At 32.3% G+C, this 16,066-nt stretch overlaps 3 protein-coding genes across 3 annotated transcripts in view; 1 reads left to right on the plus strand and 2 right to left on the minus strand.

Annotated features, from left to right (window-relative positions):
* Nucleotides 1-888, minus strand: part of LOC107007903 (ATP phosphoribosyltransferase 2, chloroplastic-like) — a 5,315-nt gene extending 4,427 nt beyond the window's left edge. Inside the window, exons 1-2 of the mRNA XM_015206742.2 lie at nt 419-888; nt 262-321 (exon numbers count right to left, since the gene is read on the minus strand). Of these exons, the coding sequence (XP_015062228.1) occupies nt 262-321; nt 419-658 (300 nt within the window). The 5' untranslated portion in view covers nt 659-888. The remainder of the gene's footprint in view (nt 1-261; nt 322-418) is intronic.
* Nucleotides 889-5,732: 4,844 nt separating this feature from the next.
* On the plus strand, nt 5,733-11,319 carry LOC107008199 (probable magnesium transporter NIPA4). The gene is made up of 9 exons (XM_015207126.2): nt 5,733-6,298; nt 7,720-7,776; nt 8,526-8,616; nt 8,693-8,853; nt 8,952-9,079; nt 9,193-9,330; nt 10,301-10,393; nt 10,771-10,876; nt 10,983-11,319. Exons 1-9 carry the CDS (start codon nt 6,124-6,126, stop codon nt 11,084-11,086), a joined length of 1,053 nt encoding a protein of 350 aa, XP_015062612.1. The 5' UTR covers nt 5,733-6,123; the 3' UTR covers nt 11,087-11,319.
* A 272-nt stretch (nt 11,320-11,591) lies between these two features.
* On the minus strand, nt 11,592-13,383 carry LOC107008200 (cx9C motif-containing protein 4). Its single transcript, XM_015207127.2, has 2 exons — nt 13,183-13,383; nt 11,592-12,117 (listed from the first exon to the last, which is right to left on the minus strand). The coding sequence occupies exons 1-2, from the start codon at nt 13,266-13,268 to the stop codon at nt 12,009-12,011; spliced, it is 195 nt and encodes a 64-aa protein (XP_015062613.1). The 5' UTR covers nt 13,269-13,383; the 3' UTR covers nt 11,592-12,008.
* Nucleotides 13,384-16,066: the final 2,683 nt, after the last annotated feature.

A 16,066-nucleotide genomic window follows, 5' to 3' on the forward strand; every position in this document is an offset into this window, starting at 1 on the left:
ACAGTAATAATGCATGTGAAAGAAATGGAACCTAAATATGTTGTAATCGCCAAAAAGCTTATGAATTAAGAGTTCAATTAAAGACACATCTATTAGCTAATATATCCATGTACACAGGGAAGGCAGCACGTACATTCTTCCTAATAGCTAACATCTCTCTTGCCCTCCTACCCCATACAATCTTTAGTGAATCCAAATAGCTAATTCAAAATACACATTCTTCTCATTTACAGTTATTGGAAAAACAGAAATTCTGCAGACCTGTGGAATTTCTGCAACGTACTGCCGCGGATTCACCTGCCTAACTGATAGCTGGCAATCCTGTTATTCACCAACAAGAAGATTAGAAATTTAAAATTCAGCATTTCAATATAGTTAAAGAAGAAAAAAGATGAATCCGCGAGCGAATTCCTATTACCTTGAGAAGATCGAGAGAATCAGCAGCCATTCGGCCTTTGCTAGGCAAACCGATGCGAACTTCGGTTCTATCAGAAGGTCTCTTCTCCACATTACCGTTCACGACGGCCAGAGGAGACGTCGCCGAGCAACATGAGACGGTGAATTTAACGGAAACTTTTCGACAGCTAGTGACTGATGATTGAGAAGAAAGGAGAGTTGAAACTGAACCTTGAAGGAAAAACGTCTGAATCGCCGTCATGTTTTCACTTTTTCCGTACAATGATATGCCGGCGCCGGGAATTGAGGCGGAGACGGATTGGGAAGAGATAAAATCGCCGCCGCGAAGGAGTGATTGGGATGGTGGAGATTGAAGTGAGAGTAACAGGCGCGTGTAATGTGTAAGGAAGATTCTCTCGGGGCAAAGAGAACTATTCCATTGATTGGGAAATGGGAAATGGCGACTTTAGCCCCATCTTACCACCCCTTGTGTGCAATATCCTTTTTATTTTATCTTTGGAATAATTTCAGACATCCTTCACATTTCGCTTTATAATACTTATTTTTTCTATAGTTTACGATATTACGTCTGTCTTTCTTATTTTTATTATCATTCTTTAAATTTATTTAAAATAAATATAAATTAATTTAGATTTGATAATTTTACCCTTTTATATGCAAGCTTAGATCTAATTTTCAACGATTTATCTCTATTCGTTAGATTATTTTTCTTTTTCGCTTATAAAATGTTTAACTAGAACAAAATCTAATCGTTCTTATCGAATTTTTCTCTTGAGAGTTCATTTTCTTCGATTTGAAGAAATTGTTATCGAAAAATGATGGGTTACTATGGGTGGGAAATCATCATTGAATTAATAAAGGTGAGATGAAGATGAAGAGTTAGAGCCCGTTTGGATGGGCTTAATAAAAGCAGCTTTAAAAAAGTACTTTTGAAAGTGCTGAAACTTATTTTTAAAATAAGCAGTTATGCGTTTGGATAAAAGTGCTGAAGTTGCTATGCCAAATGTGAAAAGGGAAAAATGGAAGAAAGAGATGTTAGGGTTATGTGGGTAATTTGGAGATTGTATAAAAATATTAAGGGCAAAAAGGTAAAAATATGGTCAACTTAAAACATCTTATAAGCTAAAAAAAAAAAAGCACCCCTACCCCAGCTTTTAACTTTTGACTTAAAATAAGTTTTTTTTAACTTAAAAAAAGTTATTTTGAGTATTGCCAAACAGTTAAATAAGTCAAAAACCAGCTTTTAAGTCAGTTTGACCAGCTTTTAAGCTGAGCCAAACAGGCTCTTAATATTTGGTGAAGATGGTGGGTCGGCTTGAATAAAGACTTTGATTTTTGTTTGATTAAAAAAACACGTATATATATAGTATTAATATTGATTTATTTTTAAAGTATTTGTTAAATGAGTTATTTTTTTATAGTAATATTTATTGATATGAAGAAATTAATATATAGAAGGGTAAAATTATCAAATCTAAATTAATTTATATTTTTTAAAAAAAAGTTTTGAAGAATGGTTAAAAAAAATAAAAACAAGGGTGCAAACGGAATATCATAAACCACCAGGGGCAGTGTTATGAAGCGAAACCTGGAGGGAGGTCTCTAAAATTATCCCTTTATCTTTTAAGAATTACATATTAAATTTAAATTTATGTATTTAACCTGTGAAAATAAAATATTATATATTTATTAATTAAATTAATTAATCAAAATAAATAAGTTTATGTTCATTTATTAAAGATTTGACTTTAAGAAAACATCAAATAAAAATACAATAATAAATTTATATAATTTTTGAAAGACGTAAATTTAAAATGATAACATAAATAGAAATTGTGGGAATAGTTTCTAATGATGTTGGTCTTTCATGTTATTAGATTAAGTTTATTTAACTTTTAATTTAGTTAAATATGTAATTTTAATTCTTATACCTAACTTGACGTTAACCCCGTTAACTTTTGGCTCTCCTTTTTTAATCTTCTTAATCTATCTCCAACAATTAGATCTATTGCTGTCATTTAACCATATTATATTTTTTTAAGAAGTAACCAAAGTTTTTTAAAAAGATCTCTTAAAAGTTTTGAAACATGGACAAATAGTAAAGGTGTAATTCATCATTATTAGAATTAGGAAATTAATATGTTGGATCTTATCAATATTCAAGGCTTTAAATTAACAAAATTGTGTTGTCCTTGATATTAAGTTTGTTAATGGTAGATGTTTTGTGATTCTATTTCTTTTTATATTTAGTTCTTATATTAATGCTAATAGAATAGAGACTAAAATCATTATTAAAGATGTTATCGATGACATTTTTATTTGTTATAATTGATCTTTTATTTGTTCATGAATTTTTTTTGTCGAAGGATTAGAAAAAAAAAGGATCAGAATTTTATGCGAAAAATGATTTTGAAGATTCAAAATAAGAGTCAGACTATGCTTAGTTTTCATTTATGATGTTTGTGTTGTGTGAGTTCTAGGAAGCAAGCATTGCAAAGGATTGACAGAACAGCTCTGCTGATAAAAAAGAAGATGGCACTGAAGCAACAAGTTCGCAAACGTTAGTATTATAATGACAATTTCCTTTACTTTTTATATATGATCCACACTCTCTTTGACTTGGGGCTTATGTTGCTTCTTGACTTACATCTTATTTTTTATTGGAAAAATGTTCAAATACGTCATCGAACTTTCAGAAAAGGCTTATTTATGTCATCCATTAAAAGTATAATTCATCTATGTCATTACCGTTTAGCGTTAGGCTCATTCATGCCATCATTTTTTAATAATAATTTATAATTTATTCATATTATAGTAAAAGTTATATTTTTACAATTTATTTAAGATCAATTTAAAATTTTAAACAAGGTTAAACTATTAAACTATGTACTAATGAGAATTAAAATACTATTTTAACTTATTGCGTGGAAAATTCTTATAATATTATATCACAACGGTATAATTTATTATAAATAGTTTATGTCTATCAATATAGTACAAATATATCATTCTAATTTAAAAATAGGCTTTGTAAATAAATTACAGTTACCTTCAAATTTTTGAAAATTATATCACTATTATTTATATAAAAATATGAATAAAATCTAATTCCCAAACCAAATATAATTAAAAAGTAATAACTTTTACTATTATTAAAAAATAATTTAATACATCACATTCAATATTATTAGAATACGTAAATGGAAAATTAGCTATAACCACATATCAAGATAGTCGATACATGACAAACTATATGTTTTCATGTCCTTGCAACCCACACAATATGCACAATAACATTGCATAAATATGAAATTCTAATGAATTTTGAACACATATTCTATAAATTCCAAAAATATAGTACACTGTCAGATTTGTCTTGTAATATTTTCTCTTTTTTTTTTGTCATATCATAAAAGACATAAACATAGTTGTATCTTCAACTCTCAAGCTTATCATTTTACTTTTTAATTTTGATATTATAAATCTTAACTGGGAAAGACTACATGGATAATTGAAATATTAATTGCAATAGAAGTAATTCCTAATTGAAGTTGAGTAACTTTTTTTGGTCATTTAATTTGATGGAAGAAAGTTGCGTATAAAGTTAAATATTATGAAGGACGTATTACCTATAGCGTGGTAAATACTATTAAAAAGATATAATAAAATAAATTTTTTAAAAAATAAATATCGAGTTCACTAAAATTACTATTCGTCTTTCAGAAAATGATTCCTCTATATACTTTCATCTTACTTCTAGAATAGAAAACTCGTTCTCTATTAGAGAAAGAATCACATACTAATAGTCATCAAGAACTATTTTATAAAGGAAGCAAATATTCAAAAAAACGTCGTACTAATTTAAAAGTGATAAATCAAGTACACTGCACACATGAATAACACTTAAAAATAATTATTTTTTATTACGATATTTCTTTGTTGAAAAATTCGGACATTTATTCACCTCTAAATATACACAATAGTGACTTTATTCATTTACATCAAATATTGACAATTAACAGTGACCTAATGATAATGACATTATTATAGTCCACTTCCCACTAGTATTAGGCTAAGAATGGTGTATACTTACATTAAAAAAAAATATCTTTCTCTTTAATCTCCATTGAAGGTAATAGGTATGCAAGGTTATTTTAAGTATTTCCTAATTATCCCACTATATCTACAAATATCAAATAGCCTATGGAAAATGGAAAGTTTCTTTTATTGTGGGATTTACAATAAAATTATAGTAAATAATATAAGATATAATATAAGCTTGTTAAATTCTTTTTGTGAATCTTAAATGAAACGATTCTCTGGTTTGTTTCAAATTTTAAACTTGTTTGATATTGATGTTAGAATAATAATTAAAAAATAGACAAATAAAAAAAATTCGATGAAAATACTAAATATTATAATATTAATCATACAAATTTAAATTTTTTATTTTGATAGTGTATTCCTAAATATTTAAAACTATTAATAAAAATAAATATTTCAAAATAAACACTTTGATTTATAAAAAAAGCTTCTAGTGTTAACAAATTATAAATTAATTTAATCTTATAAATTTAGTCAAAACATCATTTAAATGAAGCCCATATATAACTTAAAACATACAAGGCTAAATCTCATATAAAACAAAAGCACAATAGCCTATATATAATGTGATCTTGTTATTGGGATCTGAAAAAATATAGAATATACACACATTATTATTTACTCTTACAAAGTTCATAGTTTATCTATAATATTTTTGATAAATCATTGGTTTAATACAAAATAATTGAATAATACACAAATATAAACTTGTAAATAAGTAATGTGTTATTAGAGAAGAGGATTGCCTCTAATCTTGACAATAATTATTAAATTCCTTAAACTGTGAAAATACAAACACAAGGAAACTATCAATAATCTTAAAAATACGAACACTTAAATATGCACTTTCTGTCACAATGTAAAAAGTGATCTTAAACTCTTGATTGACTATCTACTAGTGAGGATTCGATTCCTCACATTATTCTTGCCCTTCATAAGATATTTAAAATATATTTAATATACCTGTTTAATTTAAAATCAATTAAATAACACACAAAATTCTTTCCAAACTATTGATAGTCTTAAAAATACCCTCTTACTAAATTAACTGAACACTTAAATACACGTCTCTGCACATAACACGAAAAACAATCTCAAAACTCTAGATTTGATTCCTCATATTGTAATCTCCTTCTATTTTCGATTCTCCTGCCCTAATATAAAAAAATAAAATAAAAAGATCTACTCGAGTCTTAATTCTGGTAAGTAAAGTTTATATATTACTCTTGCGTTCCCCCAACGTTCAATTTCAATTTCCCATCGATCTACCAACTATACTCTTATCACTAAACTCGTAATTTTCCCCAGCTGTTCACAGCCACTTCATCTTCATTCTCTGTTTCTCATTCTTCTTCTTCGTCGTCGTTTTCTTCTGCTGCTTCTCTCACCGACAGATCTTCATACCCTTTTCAATTCTTGGTCTACCCATATCCATTTCTTGGTATCTTTCACAGATCCTACACTGCACACTTGTTGCAGTGTATGTAAACACACCTGGGTCTTTTCCTTTTTTGCCATTTGTAGTGATAATTTAATTGTGGGGTATAATGGAGTAGTGAAGTCTAGGGTTCAAGATTTTTTATTTGTTGATTGGGGGTGTTGATGGCGTCGGAGGTTGTGGGTAGTACTCAAAGCTGGAAAGATGTGTACAGAGGCATGTCATCTGATAATATTAAAGGATTGGTTCTTGCATTGTCTTCAAGCATATTCATTGGTGCTAGCTTCATCGTTAAGAAAAAGGGGTTAAAGAAAGCTGGTGCTTCTGGCGTCAGGGCTGGTACTTTTTTTTTATTTTTATTCAATTCTTGAAAAGCAAACTGCCTACTTTATGTTTAATTTACTACTGTGTTTAGTTTGTATCTGTGGATGTATTAAGTTGATCTCATGAATGGTAAACACTGTTGCTATAGCTACAGTGGTCTGAGATCTCAAGTTATCAATTAGATGTGTCTAGTGAAGTGAAATTTTCAGATTTTACTATCAACTACTGGAATTGTATGGGCCCAAACAGAGAGAAACAATGCGTACCTACCAACTACTAGTTTTGGATTGCGTGTGGTTGATTGGTACAGACTGGGAGATCAGAACCTATCATATTTAGTGGGGTTTTATGGATGTATTGGTAGATCAGAAGAGTGTTGAAGTTAATGTGGTCTGAGGACTGTAAGCTTTAGTGTGTCCCCTGAACTTATGTGTCATTTAGCTAGCAACATATCCACTTCACTAAATCCTCCGTCGATCTAACTGAGTGACAAGAGCTACTATTTGGATGCTTTGGGTGTGGTGGGGGTACAGGCAGATACCATGCTTTATTCAATGCCCAATTGGAATAAAGATTTTGTAAGCAGATATTTCTTTCTGGACCTTTTCCTTGAATTGGAAATTGATATTTAGTTATAAAGTGGACTTGTAAAGTTAGCAACAAGGATAAATGACGTCATTTAGAGTTGTACACGAGTACGTAATTGTTCTTTTAGTTCTAGCGAGAAACCTATTTGTCATGCATTAATCCTAATAAATTTGTCGCTTTGTGGTTTCCGGACACTGAAGTGCTGAGAGTTCACGTGATGATCACAGGTTCAACCGTGGCATTGAGGAATGATGTTAATCTCTTTGAATGACTCTGTCTGTGATTCTCATTGTATTTTTCTGTATTATGCTGTTAGGTCTCGGTTGTCTTTAAAGATAAAACAGTAGAATAAATCTCATTGTTATAAATGAAATTTGAACTTAAAGTTGTATTCTTAGGATTCATGTCTGCAATCTAGCCTGATATGGATGACCTGATCCATCTGTAAAGTGTAAAGTACTGCTGACGTTTGTTGCATTTTTTTGATTTTACTACAAAAGTTTATTGGTGCCAGTTGTTTACCCAAAACATTTGTTTGAATGATTGTATATTACCTTTCTACGACGAGTCATAATAATGGCAAAACGCTTAAAATTAAATGGCCGTTGAGTTATGATTTTAAAGTTTTGCATGTAATATTCATTCTTTCATCTGTCCATCAAAAGTTTTTCCTGATGTATATGTTTCTATTAAAGGAGGGTTGTGGTAGTTTAACTGCTAGCATAAAAACGATTAAAGAATCGAAGATGTGATTAAATGTTTTCCATCACTAATTTAGTTCTTCACGATGTTCCTTTATTCACTTCAGATGCACATTTTCTGTGACTTGACATGATATACTTTTACAGGAGTTGGAGGATACTCGTATCTTTTTGAACCACTCTGGTGGGTGGGCATGATAACAAGTGAGTTATGGACTACTATTCTTTCATGTGATATCTCCCTTCTCAACAAGCTTGGGGATGCTGCTTTCCTTCAAGTTGCATGTTTGTTACATTAAAAAATATTCTCTGGTTTCTTTTGGAGTTCAGTTGACCAAAATCTGGTGGCACTTGGTGTTGGTTACCATTTTATTTCTTGTGTTCTCATAATTGCTTTATCCTTTTAGGCATGACCTTAAGTAATAAAGATGAAGTTGTTTGTATACCAGTCCTCTGCGTAGGAGCTCCATGGCTTCTCCTTACTTGTTCATCGATCAAAGCTTTTTTGAAAATGATTTATAGGAAGTGCCATTATGGCTCATGATGTGTAGATTAACTAATGTGCACTCCTCTTCCCTCTAGTTGGTTAATTTCTAGCTGAGCTAGGTTTAGTTAATGGCTTTCTAACTAAACTGGATTTCGGACTCTGGTTAAAAAGTGTGATGTATTTATCCCCCGCATACACACACAAAAAAATTATAGAAGAAGAAAAAATACAATGAGAACTTCAGTAAAAGGTTTGGTTTTCATCAGGTGTTCGTTGTACCTTGTTTTCCATTGTTCTTGAAGTTCTGTTAAAGTGTTGTGTGGAGCTGTGAAAACTGTTGCACATCTATCCTGTCGGACGTGCAAATGTTAATCTTCTTTTGATATTTTTTAGCAGTTGGTTTATCTGAACTGTGTTTAGTTCTAGTGAAGATATGTTTTTAACATCTAGCTTCTATTTTCAACAGTGATTGTTGGAGAGGTTGCTAATTTTGCGGCTTATGCATTTGCCCCTGCTATTCTGGTGACTCCTCTTGGTGCTCTCAGTATTATAATAAGGTATTGTGTAATTTTCATACCTAGTTCAAATTTTGACTTTTATACTCTTGAGTATTGATGATGTTGTAAATCTCAGTGCTGTCCTTGCACACGTTATTTTGCGGGAGAGGCTACATACGTTTGGAATTTTAGGTTGTGCTTTATGTGTTGTTGGTTCCATCACAATTGTGTTGCACGCTCCACAAGAACGCGAGATCGAATCTGTGACAGAAGTATGGGATCTTGCTACTGAGCCAGGTAGTTACTTGTTTCATACGGGTGATGTTAGCTGCTTTGTTTTCTTTAATCTGATCTTTTAAGCTCAAGGCCTTAAGCACCTTTTGGTTCACCTGCAGCTTTTCTCTTCTATGCTGCTATGGTGATAACAACTTCCCTAGTTCTCATATTTCACTATCTTCCACAATATGGGCAGACACACATTATGTTTTATATTGGAGTTTGCTCGCTAGTAGGTTCTTTATCGGTATGTGACTGTAACTATGTTAGTTTTTCCAATCTGAATGATATTGCTTTTGAGTTTTCCATCTTCCACACGTATGTTTTGTTTCTAATGGAAATCCAGCTGTGGTATAACAGGTTATGAGTGTAAAAGCAATTGGCATTGCTTTGAAGTTGACATTATCAGGAATGAATCAGCTAATATATCCACAAACTTGGGCGTTTACGATGATTGTCATTGTCTGTATTATCACCCAAATGAATTACTTAAATAAGGTGAGAGTTGTTCATTCTTTTTTTGTCTCGTTTGTCCTCAAATTTCTTCCGTCAATCTTGCATGCTGCAGTCCCTACTTGCTCTTGGAACATAGTTTCATGTGAGTGAGACGGGTGGGTTCAGACAACATTTCATTGCTGAAATGAGTATATGTAATTATGTGCCAATCTGTTTTGTTTTCATAAAGGAGAATATCAACTCTCTGTAATTGCAAATCATTTCACAAGTCTATGATTTCATGATTTATCAACATTGTGCTTTATGATTGTCTTCCTAGTTGAAAATGCATTTTTATCTTCTTTGGGAGTGTCTTGTGATCTAAGAATGCAGATAATATAGGTTAAGATCATGCTCACTTTGCATTGAGATTTCACTTCTATGATGAAGCTTGGGCTAAAGGCGAAATGTTGTTGTAAAATGAGCAAGTCAATTACTTTTACATGTAATACGAAATTCAAATTTCAAAATTCATTATAAGAAACAAGTAGCAAAGACAATATACAGTCCGACAAAAGAGCCTCAATAATCTTAGTGATCGTTTGGTTGGGAACAATTCATCTTGAGATTAGTAACAGGATTACAGTACTGGTATTGTATAGTGACTGGATTATTCAGTGGATATAGTTTTATTGCTAGATGTTAGGTTCATTGGACTAAGACAGATATATAGAGAGTATAATAACCCATGTGTTTGGGTTAAATTGGATATGTTGACATAAACTTCTATTTACAATCGTAAACTAATCTTTCTTAAGAATTTTGGGAGAAAAGCTTTAGAGAAAGGCATATGTGTCATTTTATTTTTTATCCCGGGATTGTTATCCCAACATACAGGTATGGCGTAAAAATAATAGAACAATCATTCTGGGATTGCTAATTGAAGCTATTGATTTTTCACATGCAAAGTGTATTTACCCCGTTGTCATCTGTGATATTCCTCACCTTCCCTTTTGGTGATTCGTGAATGCAGGCGCTCGACACATTTAATACAGCTGTTGTCTCACCGATATACTATGTCATGTTTACTTCTTTAACTATTTTGGCCAGCGTCATCATGTTCAAGGTAACTCCTCTCACTAGTGTATGTTGCAAAGTATTAGTGTCATTATAAATTGATTTTTCTGTTCTGGCCCATCTGTTTATTCTGAAGTATGATATGAATCCTATGCTTTCTTTCAATTGGGGGCCAAGTATGGTCAAGTCCTCTTTTTTGAGGAACTATAGTCTATACACCAAGATTAAGCATTGAATTGAACATATCCAATTGACGAACCATTTATTGGGTTTTCTGGTATCTAAAGTTGAACGTAGGAGGTTGATGCATTTTTCTAGTGCTTGAGGCCTTGAGCAAGTGTTCTTGTTTTTCATTTTTTAATTTAAAATCCTTATTTCATGATATGCCTCAAATTTCCTTATTCGTCTCATCACTTGTTTGAACAGGACTGGGATAGGCAAAATCCAACACAAATAGTAACAGAATTGTGTGGGTTTGTGACTATTCTTTCTGGAACTTTTCTTCTTCACAAAACTAAAGACATGGTTGATGGTAAGCTCTTTGGGTTTTAAGTTGGTATTTTTGTACAAGTTTATACTCTCCATATTATACGTTTACTACATCGGTAGTTTCCAAGTAACATGCTCTCCATTGTCAGGTCCCCCAACGCTACCTGTTCGACTTCCCAAGCACACGGATGAGGAGGATGGTTTTGGACAAGAAGGTATTCCTTTGAAGCGGCAAGATTCTTTGAGATCATAGGGTGATATTTGTATTCCTCTTTTATCTTTTTTGGCTCGCCTCTCTTTTCTTTTCACCTGGTACAGGAAACCGTTTTTACCACCCAATTCTTCTTCTTCTCCTAAGAAGAGACCACACACCAATTGTATTCTATGGACTGCTTTTTGTTATATGTAGTGAGAGTAACAAGCCGTTTTTCTACCAAGCCATGAAAATCTACAAAACTATATGCAATTGGTAGCCAGTTGATTACATTCTGCCAGCTAGTAATATACGAGTTCGGAGCGGCGTGTCATTCAGCAATCCTTACTGTAAGAAATGACGCCAGTCCAACTTTAGCACCAGATAAAGACCCATTAAAATGGTCCTTGTTGAACATGGGATTGCTTTAAATTGGAGAGGTTGAAATTATTTGAAAAAAAGGTTTACCTATTGAACCAAGTTACCAAAAATGGAACCAATATCCACTTTAGCATCAAATGTGCTCATATCCAGATTTGCACAATTATGTTTTGCTTCATTCTAATTTTTTTTCTTGTGAATAGTAAAATATATATTGCTCTTACACAAGGCAAGCTGGTCTAAATGAGACAATGCGTTCTATCTACGACAGCCATCACCACCATTATTCATTTGCTAAAGAAATTAAAGTATATGCCACTCGCTTATGAGGTTCAACAGTTATGTTAACTATGTCATACAGCTGAAATACATTCTAAACTCAGATTCCTAATAATGAAACTAAAATCCGATAGTCACTTGAGAGTAGTGATCCAGCTTTCTTGATTGCATTGAGAATGTACCGTAGAGTAACAAGATGTTTGGCTCTGAGATCTTCTGAGAAGCAACTCAAGTTGGCTCCTCCTCTGCCACGAAGAACACAACCAGTATAACCAGGATATGGTATTATCTGAAGTCTGAAGCCAACTGTAGCCATCAAATTCTATTTTTTCTGTATTTGCTTAAGCAGCCCAGACAGAGAAGCACAATGTGTTGACTTGTATTCACATTGCTCACAACAATATTTCAATGCTTCGATCACTTTTATACACCTATCAACACAGGCAAAATGGGTTAGTCGGTAAAAATATTACACTTATGGGTCGAGTAGCTTTCCAACTCGTTCTTAAACTACTCACTGAATAAGCATTATCTTAAACATAAATTAAACTTTACAAAAGTTTTAAGGGATGCAATGTGCCTATGGATCTATTAGCTGCAGATGGTGGCAGCCATACAGATGTAGAGAACAACAACCACAACTCAATTCCAAACTAGTTCAGGGCAGTCAGTCAGCTATATGAATCCTCAATAAATATTCCACACTAGTTGGACTATTATCATTGAAATACTCGAAAGAAATCTGCTTAAGAGGTATATAAAAGGTTCTCTATTATTTCCTTCTGATAATACAGACCTAAAAGAGTGTCTAGACGATAGAGAAATGTTAGAAGTTTTCCAAGTACTTGACAAAGCAGTAGCACCAGATGACTAGAAGTGACATCTGTTATCATTGCTGTACATCTCCTCATATAAAAAAGCAGAAGGTTTTTATATAGCCAGTAGGTTTCCGGTGCTTCGCAGACACATCCAGTAGGTACAGAATTTGATTTCACATCCCAGTAGAGCAGTGGCAGTCCAGCTACAATATGCAAATTCACTTTGCAGGAAAATTACTACTATCCAAAGGCCAGTAAATATATGATTTTTCACCTCTCAATAATTTGGTTTGCTGGAGCATCAAACAATTCTTAGTTTTCTGTACCTGCTTTCCCAACCCCCAATGAAAGTGGTTGAGAAGTCTCAAGAAACATCCACCAACTACAGACTTGGTTAAATAGGTTCCCAACTCGTAATTTACTGAATTTCTCAATACAAAATTCGCCGAAAACTCAACCTAATAACCTAAATCCGCTCCTGCTCACGGTGGGTGGACAGTGATATAATATACTTGCTTAAAAATCAGAGAAAAAAATTCGATAAATTTGTTGGTAAAAAACAATTTCATTTCACAAGGTTTTATGCATATTGCTATAATTGAACAACCATATACCTAATTGAATTTCTAATAACATAATAGATAGCAAAATCAGGAATAAATTAGGAAGCAAACAGACCTTTGAGGAAGGAAATTGTTCTTGGAAAGACAAGCTTGAATATCACAAGCCTGTTTCTTACAAGGCTCTTTAATCGCCTGTGCCATTTCTTCTCTATTTTTTGTATCTTCAATCAAAACCCTAATTCTCTTTCTGGGTTTTCCACAGATCTTCAAAAACTCTGTATCAGATTCTTCATCTGCGTTGAATTGAATTTTCGGGCATGTCCTATATATAGGTAAGGCTCCGTTTGGATTTTGACATCAAATTAGATGGACTAATATCCTTTCGGGTCATTAATTTGAACATCAGAGCCCGTTTGGATGGCCCAATATTCACATCCTGCAATTTTATGGTCCGAAACTGGTGTATAGGAAAAAGAGAAAATTGTATAAAGTAGCAAACTAATAACCTAAATTAAATGGAATAGCTAGGGTATGATTTCATTGTGCTCCATAGCAAACATTATCTAAAATTTGTCAGCATCTCTCTCCCAGGAATCTCGCTCGCCACTCTCCATTCTCGCTCGCCTCTCTCGCTTTATACACAGAAGTGTATAATTCTGTTTCTGTTTTGTATAAAGCGAGAGAAAATTGTATATACACATGCAAAAATGTATATCTTCGTGTTATACACTTAATTATACAATTTACAAACATTTTACTTCAAAAATTGCAGAGAAAAAGGCCAACGAATTATACAATTGTGAATTATACAATTGCAGTGAAATACAATTTTCTCTAGCTTTATACAACAGAAGTGTATATATTGTGTTTCTGTTTTTGTATAAAGCGAGAAAAACATATATCTTCTTGCTATACACTTATAATTATGCAATATACATCCATTTTAATTCGATTCAACTATATGCAAAGCAAATTATACAATTGCATCGAAATAGGCCAACGAATTATACAATTTAGGCTAGCGAATTATACAATTTAGGCTAGCGAATTATACAATTTAGGCTAGCGAATTATACAATTTAGGCTAGCGAATTATACAATTTAGGCTAGCGAATTATACAATTTAGGCTAGCGAATTATACAATTTAGGCTAGCGAATTATACAATTTAGGCTAGCGAATTATACAATTTAGGCTAGCGAATTATACAATTTAGGCTAGCGAATTATACAATTTAGGCTAGCGAATTATACAATTTAGGCTAGCGAATTATACAATTTAGGCTAGCGAATTATACAATTTAGGCTAGCGAATTATACAATTTAGGCTAGCGAATTATACAATTTAGGCTAGCGAATTATACAATTTAGGCTAGCGAATTATACAATTTAGGCTAGCGAATTATACAATTTAGGCTAGCGAATTATACAATTTAGGCTAGCGAATTATACAATTTAGGCTAGCGAATTATACAATTTAGGCTAGCGAATTATACAATTTAGGCTAGCGAATTATACAATTTAGGCTAGCGAATTATACAATTTAGGCTAGCGAATTATACAATTTAGGCTAGCGAATTATACAATTTAGGCTAGCGAATTATACAATTTAGGCTAGCGAATTATACAATTTAGGCTAGCGAATTATACAATTTAGGCTAGCGAATTATACAATTTAGGCTAGCGAATTATACAATTTAGGCTAGCGAATTATACAATTTAGGCTAGCGAATTATACAATTTAGGCTAGCGAATTATACAATTTAGGCTAGCGAATTATACAATTTAGGCTAGCGAATTATACAATTTAGGCTAGCGAATTATACAATTTAGGCTAGCGAATTATACAATTTAGGCTAGCGAATTATACAATTTAGGCTAGCGAATTATACAATTTAGGCTAGCGAATTATACAATTTAGGCTAGCGAATTATACAATTTAGGCTAGCGAATTATACAATTTAGGCTAGCGAATTATACAATTTAGGCTAGCGAATTATACAATTTAGGCTAGCGAATTATACAATTTAGGCTAGCGAATTATACAATTTAGGCTAGCGAATTATACAATTTAGGCTAGCGAATTATACAATTTAGGCTAGCGAATTATACAATTTAGGCTAGCGAATTATACAATTTAGGCTAGCGAATTATACAATTTAGGCTAGCGAATTATACAATTTAGGCTAGCGAATTATACAATTTAGGCTAGCGAATTATACAATTTAGGCTAGCGAATTATACAATTTAGGCTAGCGAATTATACAATTTAGGCTAGCGAATTATACAATTTAGGCTAGCGAATTATACAATTTAGGCTAGCGAATTATACAATTTAGGCTAGCGAATTATACAATTTAGGCTAGCGAATTATACAATTTAGGCTAGCGAATTATACAATTTAGGCTAGCGAATTATACAATTTAGGCTAGCGAATTATACAATTTAGGCTAGCGAATTATACAATTTAGGCTAGCGAATTATACAATTTAGGCTAGCGAATTATACAATTTAGGCTAGCGAATTATACAATTTAGGCTAGCGAATTATACAATTTAGGCTAGCGAATTATACAATTTAGGCTAGCGAATTATACAATTTAGGCTAGCGAATTATACAATTTAGGCTAGCGAATTATACAATTTAGGCTAGCGAATTATACAATTTAGGCTAGCGAATTATACAATTTAGGCTAGCGAATTATACAATTTAGGCTAGCGAATTATACAATTTAGGCTAGCGAATTATACAATTTAGGCTAGCGAATTATACAATTTAGGCTAGCGAATTATACAATTTAGGCTAGCGAATTATACAATTTAGGCTAGCGAATTATACAATTTAGGCTAGCGAATTATACAATTTAGGCTAGCGAATTATACAATTTAGGCTAGCGAATTATACAATTTAGGCTAGCGAATTATACAATTTAGGCTAGCGAATTATACAATTTAGGCTAGCGAATTATACAATTTAGGCTAGCGAATTATACAATTTAGGC

Source organism: Solanum pennellii, chromosome 1 (assembly GCF_001406875.1).
Source record: "Solanum pennellii chromosome 1, SPENNV200".
Lineage (NCBI taxonomy): Eukaryota > Viridiplantae > Streptophyta > Magnoliopsida > Solanales > Solanaceae > Solanum > Solanum pennellii.